This window comes from Triturus cristatus, chromosome 12 (assembly GCF_964204655.1).
Source record: "Triturus cristatus chromosome 12, aTriCri1.1, whole genome shotgun sequence".
Lineage (NCBI taxonomy): Eukaryota > Metazoa > Chordata > Amphibia > Caudata > Salamandridae > Triturus > Triturus cristatus.
The window spans coordinates 863385065-863404187 of record NC_140595.1 but is presented as its reverse complement, the minus strand read 5'-3'; the positions used below and the strand labels follow the sequence as shown (position 1 = coordinate 863404187).

The window sequence follows — 19123 nt, the reverse complement described above, 5'->3', positions numbered from 1 at the left end:
TAGCAGGGAGCCCCGAACCCTAAAGCCTGGCCCTAAGCCCTAATCCCCGAGCCTGCAGCCCTAGCCCGCAGCCCTAAGCCCTAGCAGGGAGCCCCGAACCCTAAAGCCTGGCCCTAAGCCCTAATCCCCGAGCCTGCAGCCCTAGCCCGCAGCCCTAAGCCCTAGCAGGGAGCCCCGAACCCTAAAGCCTGGCCCTAAGCCCTAATCCCCGAGCCTGCAGCCCTAGCCCGCAGCCCTAAGCCCTAGCAGGGAGCCCCGAACCCTAAAGCCTGGCCCTAAGCCCTAATCCCCGAGCCTGCAGCCCTAGCCCGCAGCCCTAAGCCCTAGCAGGGAGCCCCGAACCCTAAAGCCTGGCCCTAAGCCCTAATCCCCGAGCCTGCAGCCCTAGCCCGCAGCCCTAAGCCCTAGCAGGGAGCCCCGAACCCTAAAGCCTGGCCCTAAGCCCTAATCCCCGAGCCTGCAGCCCTAGCCCGCAGCCCTAAGCCCTAGCAGGGAGCCCCGAACCCTAAAGCCTGGCCCTAAGCCCTAATCCCCGAGCCTGCAGCCCTAGCCCGCAGCCCTAAGCCCTAGCAGGGAGCCCCGAACCCTAAAGCCTGGCCCTAAGCCCTAATCCCCGAGCCTGCAGCCCTAGCCCGCAGCCCTAAGCCCTAGCAGGGAGCCCCGAACCCTAAAGCCTGGCCCTAAGCCCTAATCCCCGAGCCTGCAGCCCTAGCCCGCAGCCCTAAGCCCTAGCAGGGAGCCCCGAACCCTAAAGCCTGGCCCTAAGCCCTAATCCCCGAGCCTGCAGCCCTAGCCCGCAGCCCTAAGCCCTAGCAGGGAGCCCCGAACCCTAAAGCCTGGCCCTAAGCCCTAATCCCCGAGCCTGCAGCCCTAGCCCGCAGCCCTAAGCCCTAGCAGGGAGCCCCGAACCCTAAAGCCTGGCCCTAAGCCCTAATCCCCGAGCCTGCAGCCCTAGCCCGCAGCCCTAAGCCCTAGCAGGGAGCCCCGAACCCTAAAGCCTGGCCCTAAGCCCTAATCCCCGAGCCTGCAGCCCTAGCCCGCAGCCCTAAGCCCTAGCAGGGAGCCCCGAACCCTAAAGCCTGGCCCTAAGCCCTAATCCCCGAGCCTGCAGCCCTAGCCCGCAGCCCTAAGCCCTAGCAGGGAGCCCCGAACCCTAAAGCCTGGCCCTAAGCCCTAATCCCCGAGCCTGCAGCCCTAGCCCGCAGCCCTAAGCCCTAGCAGGGAGCCCCGAACCCTAAAGCCTGGCCCTAAGCCCTAATCCCCGAGCCTGCAGCCCTAGCCCGCAGCCCTAAGCCCTAGCAGGGAGCCCCGAACCCTAAAGCCTGGCCCTAAGCCCTAATCCCCGAGCCTGCAGCCCTAGCCCGCAGCCCTAAGCCCTAGCAGGGAGCCCCGAACCCTAAAGCCTGGCCCTAAGCCCTAATCCCCGAGCCTGCAGCCCTAGCCCGCAGCCCTAAGCCCTAGCAGGGAGCCCCGAACCCTAAAGCCTGGCCCTAAGCCCTAATCCCCGAGCCTGCAGCCCTAGCCCGCAGCCCTAAGCCCTAGCAGGGAGCCCCGAACCCTAAAGCCTGGCCCTAAGCCCTAATCCCCGAGCCTGCAGCCCTAGCCCGCAGCCCTAAGCCCTAGCAGGGAGCCCCGAACCCTAAAGCCTGGCCCTAAGCCCTAATCCCCGAGCCTGCAGCCCTAGCCCGCAGCCCTAAGCCCTAGCAGGGAGCCCCGAACCCTAAAGCCTGGCCCTAAGCCCTAATCCCCGAGCCTGCAGCCCTAGCCCGCAGCCCTAAGCCCTAGCAGGGAGCCCCGAACCCTAAAGCCTGGCCCTAAGCCCTAATCCCCGAGCCTGCAGCCCTAGCCCGCAGCCCTAAGCCCTAGCAGGGAGCCCCGAACCCTAAAGCCTGGCCCTAAGCCCTAATCCCCGAGCCTGCAGCCCTAGCCCGCAGCCCTAAGCCCTAGCAGGGAGCCCCGAACCCTAAAGCCTGGCCCTAAGCCCTAATCCCCGAGCCTGCAGCCCTAGCCCGCAGCCCTAAGCCCTAGCAGGGAGCCCCGAACCCTAAAGCCTGGCCCTAAGCCCTAATCCCCGAGCCTGCAGCCCTAGCCCGCAGCCCTAAGCCCTAGCAGGGAGCCCCGAACCCTAAAGCCTGGCCCTAAGCCCTAATCCCCGAGCCTGCAGCCCTAGCCCGCAGCCCTAAGCCCTAGCAGGGAGCCCCGAACCCTAAAGCCTGGCCCTAAGCCCTAATCCCCGAGCCTGCAGCCCTAGCCCGCAGCCCTAAGCCCTAGCAGGGAGCCCCGAACCCTAAAGCCTGGCCCTAAGCCCTAATCCCCGAGCCTGCAGCCCTAGCCCGCAGCCCTAAGCCCTAGCAGGGAGCCCCGAACCCTAAAGCCTGGCCCTAAGCCCTAATCCCCGAGCCTGCAGCCCTAGCCCGCAGCCCTAAGCCCTAGCAGGGAGCCCCGAACCCTAAAGCCTGGCCCTAAGCCCTAATCCCCGAGCCTGCAGCCCTAGCCCGCAGCCCTAAGCCCTAGCAGGGAGCCCCGAACCCTAAAGCCTGGCCCTAAGCCCTAATCCCCGAGCCTGCAGCCCTAGCCCGCAGCCCTAAGCCCTAGCAGGGAGCCCCGAACCCTAAAGCCTGGCCCTAAGCCCTAATCCCCGAGCCTGCAGCCCTAGCCCGCAGCAACGTTCCGCCATGTTGGAGAGAGGCCAGACCGCTCCCACTTCCTGTAGTGGTGCGCGGTCTAGTTGTTGCTCTCCGGTGCCAAGACAGATAATAATGCGCATGCGCGACTAGCGCGCGGCGCACTTCAACTGTGAAGATTCGTCTGACAGGAGCTTGTTTCGCGCTCGCTGTCAATGTTTGCTGACTAAATCTTTTACCTCACTGAAAGTCTAGAATCGGTCGATGCAATATAGTCCTTGAGGGAAGTATTGATATTGAGCACCATTTTCTGAGTTTTGAAGCATGGTTAAGTCATGACCTTTTTTCTTTCAAACAGTTTTAAGTACTGAGTGGGAATCCCGAGAGTAGCAGCTCCAGTTGCCTTCGCCTTGGTGAGTCGGAAGGCGTTCAAGGAGTTTTCTTCTGTCAAGAGAAGAACTCAAAAAACCCAAGTAAGCATGTTCATTCTTTTCTAATTTTTCACTGGGTGGGCTAAACTCCGCCACAGCTGAGTAGTTAAAAAATTCTGTTGATTGGCTGATGGTTAATCAAGCTTGAAGGACACAGAGTCCCTAACATTGTGCAAAACACCTTAGGGCAGATTTATGTTGCACTTGCGGCACTTTTGCGCCGCCGTTGCGTCACTTTTGTGACGCAGCAGCGGCGCAAATCCTGCGCCATGGTGCGGGGCATTTACAAACGTGACGCATCTCCCAGATGCGTCATGTTGTAATGCCCTGCGCCACATGTAGGCGTTCCAGGGCAGGTGGGGGCGTTCCGGCGCAGGTTCGCCTCCTAAAAGTGGCTGAGTGAAATCTACAAGATTTTACTCAGTCACTTTTAGGCCCATGCTGCGTCAAAACCCTGCGCCTGCTTGAAGCAGGCGTAAGGATTGACGCAGCATTGTACAGATAGGGCCCCCCAGATCATTGCTGGAGCTGCGTCGCGCTTGCGACGCAACTCCAGCAATGCGCCACTTTTCGGCACAGATGCGTCACGCATCTGTGCCGTTTTTGCCCCATGGTGCGCCGCATTATAAATGCGGCGGATCCATGGTGGCGCAGCTGTGGCGCATAATAACTGGCGCATCCCTGCTGATATGCAGGGATGCGCCAGTCGTCATAAATCTGCCCCCTTATCTTAAGTGTCTTTGAAAAATAATTTTCCTCTAAAACAAGGACTGAAGACGCGGACAACGCGCAAAGAGTCGTGTAAAAATTGCACCTCTGAGATAAGAAGAAAATGCGGGTGCAATTCATATTACAGAAAATATTAGAAATGCAGTCACTCTGAAACTGCTTGTGCATGGTCTTACACTTAGGAGTGGCATGGTAGCTTTCGTGATTGAGGCACACAAATCATACAGAAGAGAGGTATTTTATGCGTGGGTTACATTCCCAGCAGCAAATGCAAGGACAAAAACATTTCACTTCTACACAGAAGGTGATGCACCAGTGGAATACTGTCTGTATGAGAACATTGAGGTTCCGTTTACGTACCAGGAACACTTATACTGGTTGAAAAGCACCCCACCCCATATAAAGACGCCCTACCCCAGAGTAAGACTCAGTCCTCTCGGCAGAGAAGGAGCAACAGGGACAATACTAGCAACCTACACACCACATCGTGACATTGAGACAATGCCAGGACCAGACTTACTCAAACTTCACAATGATTTAATAAAACTTTACAAAAACATGACACAATTAGTCAAGAGGACATTTACAGTCCAGTCAGCATTGGTAACAACAAATACAGCTCACGTTCAAAACACAGCAACTAAAATTACATCACAAACATTACATGCAGTAATGGGTAAGATGCTCCCAAAACGTGAACAAATGGCATTCTGGATAGCTCAGAAAATAACAACTAGAAGCAGTATTCCCAAATGCTAGCCCTTATGAAAAACACAGAATGCTGACATATGCGTGCCCATGAGGATAACACCACAAATAGAGGACTGTACCTCGTGGGGTACACTTTTTACTGCCATATATACCAGAACTCACTGTATCCCGTCATTGGCTGTAATACCAGACTTGTTGTGAGAAATACAAAATGAGTACGGAGCAGAGCCTGCTCTGAACTTAGGGATGAAGTTACTAGGTAACTATGCCCAGGTGTCAGCAATAATATTAGCAAATATTAAAGGGGAGGCAGCATCTGTGGCTATCCGCCAACGCCTAAGGGAGTTCAGTCCTTTACAACAGAAGCACAAACTACCCAAAAAAATTGAAACTGCATATGCAGAATTAGGCAGGGACAGTTTGGGTGGAAAATCATTAAAACCACAACTGATGGGTAGTCCAGAGAAAGAGACATTCAAGCAGACACCTACTTCTAAAAAGAAGTGCGACAATAACAACATTTTTAAGAAAACAGATCTCAGTCCAGAGATAGATCTTGTCCATAGGATCCCTCGGAAAAGAGGTCTAACCTTAGGAATAGGGATAATATTAGGAAACCTGACAGGTATCAGGATACTGATACACGTTCCTCTTATTCCTTTCAGGGTTCATTGAAAACTCAGAGAGGGCAGGACGGTCAGACAGACAAGAAGAACGTACAAAGTCCAGAGACAAGCAGAACGCTCAAGGCTATACCTCCAAAAAATAAGATAAAGCTAAACCAAAACACAGTTCAAAAAGAAGAAGGTTGCAGGTCTAAAGATCAGACATGCCCAGAATTCTGAGGACTCGACTACTGAACGGGGAATGGGCTGTGACGAAGCTAGACAGTGCGGCAGAAGTAACAATAGCTCACCAGAACCTGATGGAATTTCTGGTGACAGCGGACTTGAATGATTATATCATAGTGAAAACACCTGATACTAGGGTAAGTGTCCCACATAAATTGTATGAAATAACACTCCAAATGCAGGGGGACAAATGCAGGACAGTTAGAGATCTCTTTTGGGAGAACCTGATGTTTGGCTATGACATGTTGTTAGCTGAACAAGATTGGCCACCAGCATTCGTCATGAATTGCCCTAGGAGAGAAACAGTAATTTTACCAGCATTATCCGACCATGTTCCCAAATATCTAAAATATATATATGCACGTGAGTGGGCGGTAGCGCAAGCCCCAGCATTATACAAAAACCATGTTGGATGGGATGAGGATGCAACCCACCACATCATTCCACTAAAAAATACTCCAACTGCACAAAGGCAGTATCCAATAAAGCAAGAAGCTAAAAAACAAGTCAGTGAGATCTTAGATACATTTGAATATCAAGGGGTGATTGAAAATTGCACCTCTCCAATGAATAAACCTTTGTTTCCAGGATCAAAACCAGACAATTCATATTGTTTCGTTTGAGATTATAGACATTTAAACAGTTGCACTAAGACTTTCGAAGTTCAAAATACACACAGTGCTGCATTAATGAATAACATTGTGCGGAAAAAATACAAAACAACAATAGATATCGCAAATGGATTTTTTTGCCAAAATATAGCACCTGAGAGCAGATATTTGACAGCATTCTCAGTGTTAGGGTCCCAGGGCAATTTTGTCGACTCCCCCAGGGGTATAAGAACACCCCGAGGTTATTTTAGGCTAGGGTAACTGAGTTTCTTCAGAATCTGTACGAGGAGGCATTGTCCTATGTAGATGATATTTATCTAACGGACGATGACCTGGAGGAACACTTGAAGAGTGAACAGCATAATTTTGGGGTTTGCCGCTTAGGGTTACATATTCAACTTCAAAAAATCGAAAATAGCCCACCTTAATGTCCTTTTTCTAGGATATGAACTTTCAAATGAAGAAAAAAGCCTTTTTAGAAAAGTGCACGCTGCTCCAACCTCCAAAATCATTTAAAAATGTGCAATCAATCCTGGGATTCCTGAATATTGGCAGAACATAAATTTTGGATTACGCAGAAAGAGTCAACCCTTTCTACGATTTAATAAAACCTGACTTTTCATTTAGACAATGGACACAGGAACACACAGATACTCTTCGTTCCTTACAAGCTGACATGATAGCTTCAAAATTCTTACAGACACGCGTAAATGTACGCAACCTGGTGATCCGAATAGTTGCGGGTCATTTTGGGTACACCTATCTAACATATAATGAAGGTGAAACAGTACCAATAGCATATAAATCGCATTTGTTCACAAATGCTGAGATGTGTTTTGCATTAACTGAAAAAAGTCTAACAGCAGTACAGACAGCTATACTTAGAGAAAGAGCCCTGGCTCAAGGGAAACATATAATAATCGTTACACCGGTTCCAGCTTTAGAGGCTGCGACAAAGGCAAGCATTCCCAACACTAAAGCCTTACATTCAAGATGGATACAATGGACTAATTCTCTCACTGCAACAGATGTAGAATACAGTTACGACCCAAATCTAAAAACACAAGCATTTCTGCAATATGAACAAGAATATCCTCTACCAAATGAAATAATGCCTCTAGATCAGTTTGAACACATTAGTTACACTGACGGTCCTGCTCAATCGGCCATAGGGAGCAAACAGCAATACAGCGCCACGTGTGCTATCGTTATAATAAGGACTTATGAAGGATGAAAAGTTTCATCCGAATTGCACAAAAACACAGTCTCTCGGAGACTGAATGTCGCAGCTAGCAGAATTAAAAGCACTAATACTGGCACTGGTAAATACGGATCGAGAATTCCTCACAATAAGCATGTGTGCCTGCAGGCCAGGTCACTCCCCACGCTGCACAGCTCCATCAGTTGTGCCCGTGCCTTCCCCCCTGCTGCCTCCTGCCTCGTGAGTTTGCCGCTGCTGTGCTGCGCTGAGCATCTCTGCTGGTTCGTTGTCTCTGCCATACTTGTAGTTTTTGTGGTATTTGTATTTGTACTGTAACTGCATCATTGCCCTTTGACTGTTCCTTTTGTGCCCCCTGTTTTTCCAGTATCCTCCTTTGCCTTCTGTACCCCTCGCCGTTATCCCCGCTCCCGCTGCTGCTCCCCTGCGGCCCGCCGCCTTTTTGCCTTCTGTATCCCACTCGCCGCTCCACTCCCGCCTCCCAGCTGCTCCTCCCTCCCACCTCGCCTTAAATGGAGGCCGCTGCACGGTGGTGAGAGTGACCCCTGACCCTGCCTGCAGGCCAGGTCGCTCACCACGCCGCACAGCTCCACCAGTTGTGCCCGTGCCTTTCCCCATGCTGCCTCCTGCCTCGTGAGTTTGCCGCTGCTGTGCTGAGCAGCTCTGCTGGTTCGTTGTCTCTGCCATACTTGTGGTTTTTGTGGTATTTGTATTTGTACTGTAACTGTATCATTGCCCTTTGACTGTTCCTTTTGTACCCCCTGTTTTTCCAGTATCCCCCCTTTGCCATCTGTACCCCTCGCCATTATCCCCGCTCCCGCCGCTGCTCCCCTGCGGCCCGCCCCCTTTTTGCCTTCTGTATCCCACTCGCCGCCCGCCTCCCAATTGCTCCTTCCTCCCACCTCGCCTTAAATGGCGGCAGCTGCGCGGTGGTGAGAGCGACCCCTGACCCTGCCTGCAGGCCAGGTCGCTCCCCACGCCGCACAGCTCCACCAGTTGTGCCCGTGCCTTCCCCCATGCTGCCTCCTGCCTCGTGAGTTTGCCGCTGCTGTGCTGAGCAGTTCTGCTGGTTCATTGTCTCTGCCATACTTGTGGTTTTTGTGGTATTTGTATTTGTACTGTAACTGTATCATTGCCCTCTGACTGTTCCTTTTATGCCCCCTGTTTTTCCAATATCCCCCTTTGCCTTCTGTACCCCTCGCCGTTATCCCTGCTCCCGCTGCTGCTCCCCTGCGGCCCTGCCCCCTTTTTGCTTTCTGTATTCCACTCGCCGCCCCGCTCCCGCCTCCCAGCTGCTCCTCCCTTCCACCTCGCCTTAAATGGCGGCCGCTGTGGGACCGCGCCGCTGGCGCGCCAGAGGCTCTCCGGAGGCAAGCTCATCTGCGCCCATCCGTGCCTGGACCGCGCCCAGCACCAGAACCCCTGGACCCCGCAACCGCCACGCCACCAGACTCCGCTATGACGCCAGCACCCTCCACGCTCTCAACGCCGGCCGAGACCACCGCTGCTTCCAGGCCACCCCGAAACGCACCCATGGACCTTTCTCCTGCCACACCTGCAGCTTTACCTGCCTGGACCGGACCCAACCACCTTCGCTGCATACTCCTCAACACCCGCTCCGCATGCAAACACGCCGTCGAGCTCTGGGACCTGCTCGACACCTCCACCCCAGACGTCGCCTTCCTGACTGAGACCTGGTGGAACGACTCGCCATAGCCATCCCGGACAGCTACAAGATCACCCGCAGGGATCGTGCCAACGGAATCGGAGGAGGAATAGCCATCATCCACAAGTCCACCCTCAAGGTCTCCACACACACGGACGACACCCTCAACACTGCCGAACACCTGCACTTCCGGATCCACACTGACCCCAACACCACCCTCAGAGGAACACTCAGCTACAGACCCCCAGGGCACAGTTCAGCGACTCCATCGCCGACTTCGCCAGCACCCACGCACTGGCCTCCACGGACTACATCCTCCTCGGGGACCTGAACTTCCACCTCGATAACAACAACAACGCCAACTCCGCCACCCTGATCGACAACCTCACCAACCTCGGCCTCAGACAACTCGTCACTGCACCCACCCATGCCTCTCGGTCCAGAGTCCAGCCCAGAGTCAGTGACACAAGGGCAGCTGTCGCTACTGTTCGATCACCTCCATGACAATGGTCCTTATTGTCCTCCTGGCTGAGCCGCGTCTTCCTCTTACGCCTCTCCTTGCGTGAAATGATTCTCACTCTGCCTTTGAATGACCGATGTTCAGTTCCACAACTGTGACCCACTCGTGCACAGCGTAGGCCGAGGGCAGTAGTCGGCGTAGGCCCACAGATATGTGTGCTTGTTATGGCATGCACAGACTTGTTGGCACCACATCGAAGGGAGTATAGTGACTTGACCTATGCCTTAAATGACGTTCACTGCCATGGTGTAATCAGGACTCAGTCCCAAATGTGTGACCTACTTGACCGTAGTGTAGGCCTGAGGAAGCGGTCAGCACGGCCCATTCACCGAGTGTCGCCGGCATAGGTTGGATGGTCCCATCGGACTGCGTAGTTCAGGTTCAGTGGCACCACGTGTCGCAGGCTGGCGTTGAACAGGGTTAGTGGCACCACGTGTCGCAGGCTGGCATTGAACAGAGTTAGTGGCACCACGGGGTGGTTGTCGTCTTCTTGGTGCAACTCCCAGCTGCAGGATTAGGCGGTCCAAGTTGCTTGCTCTGCTTCAAAAATGCACTGCTGCACTTTTTTCAAATTATGTGGTACTTGCGTAATTTCCTGTGTGTGGGTTTATGAGCCGTAGGCTTGCGAGCACATTTTCCCATTTGCGTGACGCATTTTTTAGATGCGTCCGTGCGGGGGATTGATGTAAATATGCATGCGTCGGAAATGCATTGGTTTTTGAGTGGGAACACCTACCTTGCATATTTTAATACTTACGCGACGCAGACGAATCTCGCGCAGCTCCATTCCATCGCATATCCGTTTACATGATGCATTTCCATAAATGCATCACCTTGTAAATGTTGCGTAAAAATTAGACACCGATGCGTCACGAAAAGTGACGCGTTCAATGGTGCAAGGGGCTTGTAAATCTGCCCCGGAGTGTATAAAGTTTGGTATAACTCCGAGGACCGTCTGAAATGTGCTTAACATTCCAAAACCTATGGTCTTAAATAGGTGGACAGTGCATGCTAGAGCTTTCTCTAGATTAATATGATCTATTTCTCGTAATCTTTCAGCAGCCTCCTGTTGTGATAGTTTCCAAATCTCATTATAGACAGCATAATAGAAACATTTGTGACGTGACTTTCTAGGACCTAATAAAAAATCCCATAGGTCCACATCCTCTGTAAGTAGGGATAAGGGTTGTTTCACCAGTGTGAGTGTTGAGGTCTTTAGCCAATCAAGGCATAACTTCCCAACACTGTATGATGTCACTACCCCTGGGTGTTGTCTCTGGCCATAGCGTAGATCTGGCCTATTGATTCTAAATCCATTAGATTTACCCAATAATCTTTCTTGACAGTTATTAGTGTCTAAGGGCCAAATCAACCAACTTTTCCAATCGGGGTCTGATCTATTGTATTGCATGATGTCATCTATTGTAACCTCTTCTTGTGATGTTATATTACCCTCAGTGTGTGATGGTGTGGCACCCGAGGTGTATTCAAATCTTTATTCCTAGCTAATCCGAGACAAGTTGTTTGTTGCACTGTTTCATTCAAAAACATTATTTGTTGAGGAATAAAGCATGGCCTAAATAGTGCCTTTGTTCTCTGGACCTGCCAGTCCCTAGTACCCCATATAGATTTTTGATCTAGGGTGTCTTTCCATAAGTTGAAACCTTGTTCAGACAACTGAGCTATAAAGGAAGCAGAGTAAATCTGGTGTTTGTCAGCATATTTTCCTGTGCTGGTGCAACCTTATAATAATATGAGGCTGGTTTGGACGTGTTAAACCATGAAAAATATGAACATTTCTGTGCAAACATTTTTTAACTACTTTTCGGCGGTGTCGGGCAATGTTCCCATTGGTGGTATGTGAAAAAATGTCTGGGATTAGCAGATTTATGCAGAAAGTGATGACCATAATGTTGATAGCAATACATTGTTTCAAAGTCTGATGTGTCCTCAAACATTTCATTATTAAAAAAGGCCAAAATGTACAAGAGAAGAACTCTACCTATATCGATTTGAAATATGCTAAACTTCATATATTTTCATTGCCCACTCTAGCTAGACCATCGTAAATATTGGCATCCTTCAAACAAATGTAGTCATTATTTGATTTATTATTTTTTTTTTCTATACAAATTCATTAATATATTCATAAATACATATCATGGACAAACAAATTTTCTTAAGCGAAAAATCAGATCCCATTGCGCAACTTTCACTCAATAGCATACAGTCACCTTCATACCCAAACATCCTCACGCGAAACCACAAACAACATACATCACATATGTACCACGACACTGTAATATGCACCAAGTCCCCTCACAATAAAAACCAGTGTGCAGTAAGAATTTTCTCTCAACTGGAAAATACAATGATTCACAAACTGGTTTAGCAGTTAATTTGATGTCATTACAAAAAAATCTTTTAGGCTGAATATAATCAGACAAAAATATTTTCAAATCAATAGAGAACTGTTAAATATGATTAATCAGTTTCCTCAACAAGTAAAAGAGGGGACCAATTCAGAGCACTGACGCGGGTTTCGGTGGAGCCCCTTTCCTCTGCGGCATCACCTTCCTCAGGGCGCCTATAAAGTATATTTAACAGAAAAAGGCAGTGGGACCTTTCTTGCCTGAATAAGAGGATGCTAATACGGATAACGCTCTCATAGAGGCAAAGGCAGCTATAGGTTCTTCAAAGCAGTTATGAGCGAAGAGATGTCAACAGGGCTCTAAAGATTGTAGCTCATCTGGTTATGAAGGGGCACGCTGGACCACAAAGCGAATTCGTGATGTAAATCAATTGGAAAAAATAGCTCCCTTCTATCGCGCAGAGCAAGACGATAATTGCAGTGTCCGGGTCAAGGGAATTTGCATATCTAATGCTCGTATAAATGACTTGGTGTCGCAATATCTCGTTCCATCCTGTTGATTTTTAGTAAATGACTACAGTTGATTCCCTGGATATACGGATGTATTTCACCTGTAGCTGCGGAGAGGTAGAGCGTCACGCTGGTAACGAACCAAACGGCCTTATGGTGTCACTACCCCTCGATGTTGTCTCTGTACATAGCGTGGATTTGGCCTAATGATACTAAATCCTTTAGATTTACCAAAGAATCTTTCTTGACAGTTATTAGTGTCTAAGGGCCAAATCAATCATCTTTTACAATCAGGGTCTGATCTATTGTATTGCATGATGTCATCTATTGTGACCTCTTCTTGTGATGTTATGTTACCCTCAGTGTGTGATGGTGCTAGCACCCAAGGTGTATTCAAATCTTTATTCCTGGCTAATCTAAGACTGGTTGTTTGTTGCACTGTTTCATTCAAAAACGTTATTTGTTGAGGAATAAAGCATACTCTAAATAGTGCCTCTGTTCCCTGGACCTGCCAGTCCCTAGTACCCATTACAGATTTTAGATCTAGGGTGTCTTCCATAAGTCGAAACCTTGTTCAGACAACTGAGCTATAAAGGAAGCAGAATAAATCTGTTTTGTGTTGGTCAACATATTTTCCTGTGCTGGTGCAACCTTATAATAATATGACTATACAAACGGACAGGGTCAAAGCTTATAGAGATACAGCACCAAACTTGACCAAGTAATTGGCCTATCAAATCCAAAACAAGTCTTGGTGCAACGGGTTTAGGATGTGACCCACATACACCCTAAGAAGGTGATGTAAAACCACCACTATCCAAACCTAAGACTTAACCCTGCACCCAAGCTAGGTATTTAGTGTATAATTGTTGTGTTACAATTGTACATATTCTAATAATGAAAGGCACATTTTGTACATAAATGAATAGCTTCCCAAAGCAAAAAGTCACAAAAATCTAGTTAGTAAATGTAAAAAATTATTTTAATGTAGAGTTCATAATCCGTTGTTTGTTAAAATCACCACACAATTGCTTTGCCTTGCCAACGCGTTTCATCCCCATGGGACTTCCTCAGGGCTTAATTCCTGACACTTTGGTGAACTTCCTGTTTCTTCCCGATTAGAAAGAGCGACATTGCTATATCGACACCCTTAAATATATTGTGTGGTCTGACCAACACTGAGAACAATACGAGATACCCATTACACGGACGTACTGTGGTCCCTTTGGGGAGAATTCTATTAATCGCTACTCTTACACACAATACATTGTGTGGTCTGACCGATACAGGGAATAACACAAATTCAAATTTCAAATTCAAATTTATTTATTATGTTTTGGCTCTCAAGAGGGCCACATAAACATATACAATACACAGCAACAAATACACAGAAAATACAAAAATTTAAAAACAAAATTCAATCCGCAATAGCTATACATCAAAAAATCAATCTAACAAGGCCGGACAGACAAAATATCACCAGGGCTATTAATAAATAGCTAAAAATCCTTTAAAAAAGTAAAAAATATAAGAACAGAACATTTCGTTCGGAGGACAATAAAGTGCATGAAGGAAATCCTTTAAAGTGACAATGCTAAGGCGGATACAAATTACTTTTAGCCATCGATTGCGCAAATTACGTAACATAGGACAAATCAATAATACATGCATACAGTCCTGGGTGTTCAGTTTACATAAATTGCACAAAGCAGAAGTGCCATGCCATTTAGATAACAGTAGATTAAGTGGAATTAAATCATAGCGTAACAAAAACCAAAACCTACGTATCCCATGCGGTAGATTCCATAGGGCATAGGGTTGTGGCTGTTTCAACCTATAGGAGGAGATGAGAGGTTCCACATTCCTTTTATCACCAACTGATTTTTTATCGGAGAGGAAACAAAACTCCCACGAAGCCTCCTTGAGGACATATTTTAACTGCGTGGAGGAGTAGGAGAATAGAACACTTTCATCAAGTTTCAGTATCTTTACAGCCCTTCTAAAGTTGCTTACGAGTTTAGAGAACTCTTTAAAATTGCCCAAAAGTTCATTTTTGAGGAGAACTCGCAGGGTGCCATCTCCCGCTCTAGCCAAACTGGCCACCCATCTTATTAGGGCGCATAGACCCTGAACCCAGGAACTCCTGAGTCCAAAGTCAAGCCTACAGGCGGCTAGTGGGCAAGCATTGTTTAGAGTCGAGAGAGATCTTAAGAGTTTCCCCTCAATCTTATGGCAGAAGTCCCAGTTTTTCACCTCTATTAATTCAATACCATACAAGATAGTTGCGGGGATTTTTACTCTAAAAACTTCTAGAAGACTGGAAAAATTTCTTTTCCCCGTTGCCTGGTATAAGGACTTTAACCCATTGCCATGGGCAAGAGCTTTGCGGGAGCAGTGCTCTATATGGAGTTTCTCACTCATATTGGCCGAAAATATTTTTCCCAAAAAAGTATAGGAAGTTACGACCTCCAATCTATGCCCTCCAATAGCCCAACCGTAATTTGTCGAGCGGCACTTCTTCTTACCAGCTATACACATCACTTTACTTTTGGTAATATTAATCTTCATGTAATGCTCACCAGCAAAGGCCTGTAGAGCCTGTAGCCGATTTGCAAGACCAATTGGAGTCAAGTCAAGAATCAGAACATCATCGGCATACATCAGGCAGGATATTGGAGTCCCTCCTATCATCGGGGCAATCCCCTCACTGGCAGACACGGCAGCAGGGAGGTCAGCCGTATATAAGGAGAACAAAAGGGGTGCCAATAAGCAGCCTTGTTTAAGGCCATTCCGAGATGGTATTTTAGCCGAAAGCCCCCTTTCGCCCCCCATTAAGACCCTGCACCAGGTCTCAGTGTGCAGAGCCCGCACCAGTTCCAACAGGGGGGTAGGGACACCAAGCGTCGCCAGTTTTCTCCACAGCGTTCCACGATCTACTTTATCGAACGCTGTGGAGAAATCAATAAAGGCGGCATATACCACTCCTCCTCTCACCTGGACATATTTATCTGTGATCACCTGAAGGGCGGTCAGGTTATCTAGCGTGCCATGCTCCCTTCGGAAACCAGTCTGTTCAAACGGCAGCATATTGCCGTCCTCGACCCAATCACAAAGAGATCTAAGGAGACATTTCGCAAAGACCTTTCCGATGGAGTCGAGGAGTGCAATCAGGCGGTAATTACTAGGGCTAACCCTTATACCCTTTTTAAAGATAGGGACCAAAATACTTCCTCTCCAGGACGCAGGAACAAATTTGGAGAGATGGCACGCCTTAAACAAGGGGTACAAAATTTTGCTCCAACTTAAGGGATCTTGTTTGAGGACCGTCATAGGAAGCTCATCCGGTCCCATGGCCCCAGAGGGCCGCATATTTTTTATAGCCGTCTCGATTTCTTTCTCTGAGGGATGGAAAACCAGGTCTTCAGGGGCAGCATATATGGAATTATCAATACCTGTGGTCCCGTTCCCTGCATAGAGCTCTCGGATATGAGAGGACCATACCTCTTCTGGTATAGGAATGGGGGTGGGGGTATGGCGCGTACCACATCCCTTCCCAATTATTGCCCAAAAGTCTTTAATATTACCATGTACAGCAGATTCCCTTAGTTTAATCCAAACTTCATCCTCCCTTTCCTTTTTAATTTTTTGCTTGAGTCTGCTTCTCTTTCTTTTTAACCTGGCGATTTCTTTCCCACGTTCCAGAACCCTTTCTAAATACTGTTCGCGAACTAGTTTATTTATTTCCCTATTCAGGGTACGCAATGTATTGGGGACTACCTCTCCTTTCCTAGGGGGAACAGTTTTTTTTGCGTAAAATAAAATCTTTCGCATAAATTCTTCAAAATAAACAAATTCGCTACCATTCCACTCGTTTATTACCATTAGGGTATCGGCCAATAGGTCCTGCACCCCATTAATGGCGGCAAAGTTCCAGAAGCACCTTCCAGAAGAGGCATGGAAGGTAGCCTCGTTGCCATTAAGCGACCAAGACGCCGTATTCAAAGAATTTAAAGACATTGTTAAAAACAATATACTATGATCGCTGAGTGACGTAGGTATAATCTTTAGGTCCAGAATATGGGAAAACAGGCCATAGTCTGCAATAGCATAGTCCAAAATTGACGACCCAAAGGGGGATTTATGAGTATAATTAGCGGGGACGTCAGATGGAAATCTTCCATTTAAAATAATACCATCCCCAATCGCTAATTCTTTTAACAAAATCTTCCCTCTTTTATTTGTCACCAAGTTCTCAGGGAAAAGCGTCTGGGGAATAAAATAAACCTCTTCCTTAACTTTATTCCTGAAGAGTTTCAGACTAGCATTTGAAATTTTGCAATTTAGATCACCTACAAGCAAAATTACAGGGGAAGATGGGGAATTTTTTATCTGTTCAATATATCGGAGAACCTGCTGCAAACTATCATTAAAACGCTCCTCAGGGGGTATATACACATTAAAAATTACCATAGGATATTTTTCACCATTATGGAACAGATTTTCTAGAGTTATTGTGTGGAAAAGTCTACTAGGATCAATATAATGGGAGAATCTCCATTGCAATTTGTTTGACAATAAGCAGGCAATCCCCCCCCTGGCATGCCCTTTCTTAGAGGGCGCAGCTGGTACTTCCAGGACATAAAAATCTTTTGATGGAGTTAGCATATCAATGCACCATGTTTCCTGAATGCACAATACATCCGCACCCAGAGAAGATAAAAAAGCAAGTTTCTCTGGGCAACTGTGGAATCCAGCCGCATTCCAGGAAATTATTTTTAATGCGGTGTTAAAGATGGTGAAACAATTTGGGGTTATCCTTTGTTTTTGTTGATAATGCACTATGGAGCCAATTCCACTGGTTATTATCATCTATGAGTGAAGAGTTCTCAGTTTGTGGAAGTGGCTTCACGTGCGAAACTGAGCGTTTTCCCCTAGAAACCCAAATTTTTAGGTCTCTAAGGGGAGAGGTTACCCCGTTTTGCTCACCACCCCCAAACCCCTGGTTACATAAAAGATTTGGCTTGCCTGGGTTGGAGATAGGGAGAATGTCAATGCCTAGGCGCTGAAAATTTTCGGCTTGTTCTAGTATCAAGTTTGTTATAATAGGCGAATAAAATTTCACCCGTATACTCAATACCCTACTTCCACCCAACAGAGACACCAGTTCTATGTCTCTAGATTGAATATGGTAGAGACTTTCAACCTCACTAAAACGTTTGAGAAGCCAAGCTCTATTTAACAAAAGGTCAGTATCAAATAAAGGTACAAAATCTAGTACACGTACGTCCACCGGGGCCTTAGTGATATTTACAGATCGGGCCGGAGGACAGTAATTTTCCGACTCTAGTGTTACAGCAAAGGGGGGGGCCAAAGGGTTAAGAGCCCCAGATGGATAAGAAATTGGCACTCCTAATGCGCTCCGTGAAGGAGAGCATGGGGGAGAGCCCCCTACTTGCGATGTAGCTTCCTGAGAAAACAAACTACGTTGTTCATTTTCCCCCTCTACAGAGGTTAAAGTAGTTAAGTTCAAATCAATGTCCACCTTTAAGGAAGTAGAAGAGGGCTCCACATTGATTTCATCATTCTCCCTTGCCGCTGAAATATTTTGGAAAATAATCCTCCGCTGCTTTTTCTTTCTGTATTTTCGAATTGGTTTCCTCTTGTTACCTTTATTAATTTTTTGTTTACCATTTTTTCCCCTTTCTTCTTTTACCTCCGGTTTATCGTCCAGGGATTCTTTTCCGCACTCAGGCACAAAAATAGGAAACAACTCCTGGACCGCTTTAGGGCCAGGCAAAGGTTTATCCTCCTCCTCTATCTCCAGAACTGTGTTTTTGATGCAGTTGGGAGCTGCAGTAAGAGGCATATCCTTGTGAGGTTCCAGAGTAGGCGATTCAACCTTCCTATCCAGTTCCCCTCTAATATCTCCGGTTTTCCCCTCAGACAAGTAATGCTCAGACTTGGGGGGAGAGGCCTTCCTCATATCAGGCGATTTCTGCAGCAATGTCTTTAAAATTTGAGTGACTGATTCAAGAATACAGTCCGAGCTGCCTACAAATTTCCCCAAAAGCAGTAAGATTGAAGCAAGGAGTTGTTCCAGAGCGATCATGAACTCAGAGATCGTCTTTTCTCGTACTTCCGCAGTGCAGCAATTATCCAAGAGATTAAGGTCGGGGCTCCTGGAAATATTTAACAAGTCGGATATTTCATGGCCATTTAACGAAGGGGTGCTACTATACAACAGTAACCCAGATGGGGTGGCACCCCCTGAGGCTTTAAACTGCTCCAAAGACTCCACTTTAGCTGGGCTTACGTAGCGCCCCCAAAGTTCCAGGTCATTAGATAGTGCAGACAAGTCACCCCCCGGCCTATCATTCGTAGGTGACTGAGGGATCGGTGGTATATGCACTGGATCACCTACGGTCGTCATTTTCCCCTCTGTGGAGTCCCGTAAGGGAGACCCCCCTACCATTGATTGTGGGGCCCCATGCTGTACCAGAGGCGGTTGGGGGTCTATGATGGCTGGTGAATGAAATTCCAGAGCTTTAGTATCTGATCTTTGTGGCGTAACAAGTTTGGATTTTTTTAGACCAGCTAGATCCCAAAGTTCAGATAGTTGGCATTGACCTTTCAACGGTGGGTTATTCACTGATTTGTTTCTTGTGCGGGTGGTAGTTAATTTTCGGCCAGGTTTTACTCCCACTACCCTTCCTGAGCGTAGTGTTTTAGACATTTTCCACACTATTTTCCACAGTAATAGACTTAATCAAAAATATAAATAAGTAAAACTGGTAAAAATCTGAAGTGACGTCAATCCCTGACCGGCCAAGTAAGTCCGAGATACAGTATAGCTATAACAGTACACAAATCATTCACAAAC

General features: G+C 47.8%; 1 protein-coding gene across 1 annotated transcript in view; it reads right to left on the bottom strand.

The window, feature by feature from the left end:
- Window positions 1–18673, bottom strand: part of LOC146783135 (polyunsaturated fatty acid lipoxygenase ALOX15B-like) — a 218463-nt gene extending 199790 nt beyond the window's left edge. The window contains exons 1-2 of the mRNA XM_085637301.1: window positions 17957–18673; window positions 17728–17785 (exon numbers count right to left, since the gene is read on the bottom strand). Of these exons, the coding sequence (XP_085493427.1) occupies window positions 17728–17785; window positions 17957–18673 (775 nt within the window). The remainder of the gene's footprint in view (window positions 1–17727; window positions 17786–17956) is intronic.
- Window positions 18674–19123: the final 450 nt, after the last annotated feature.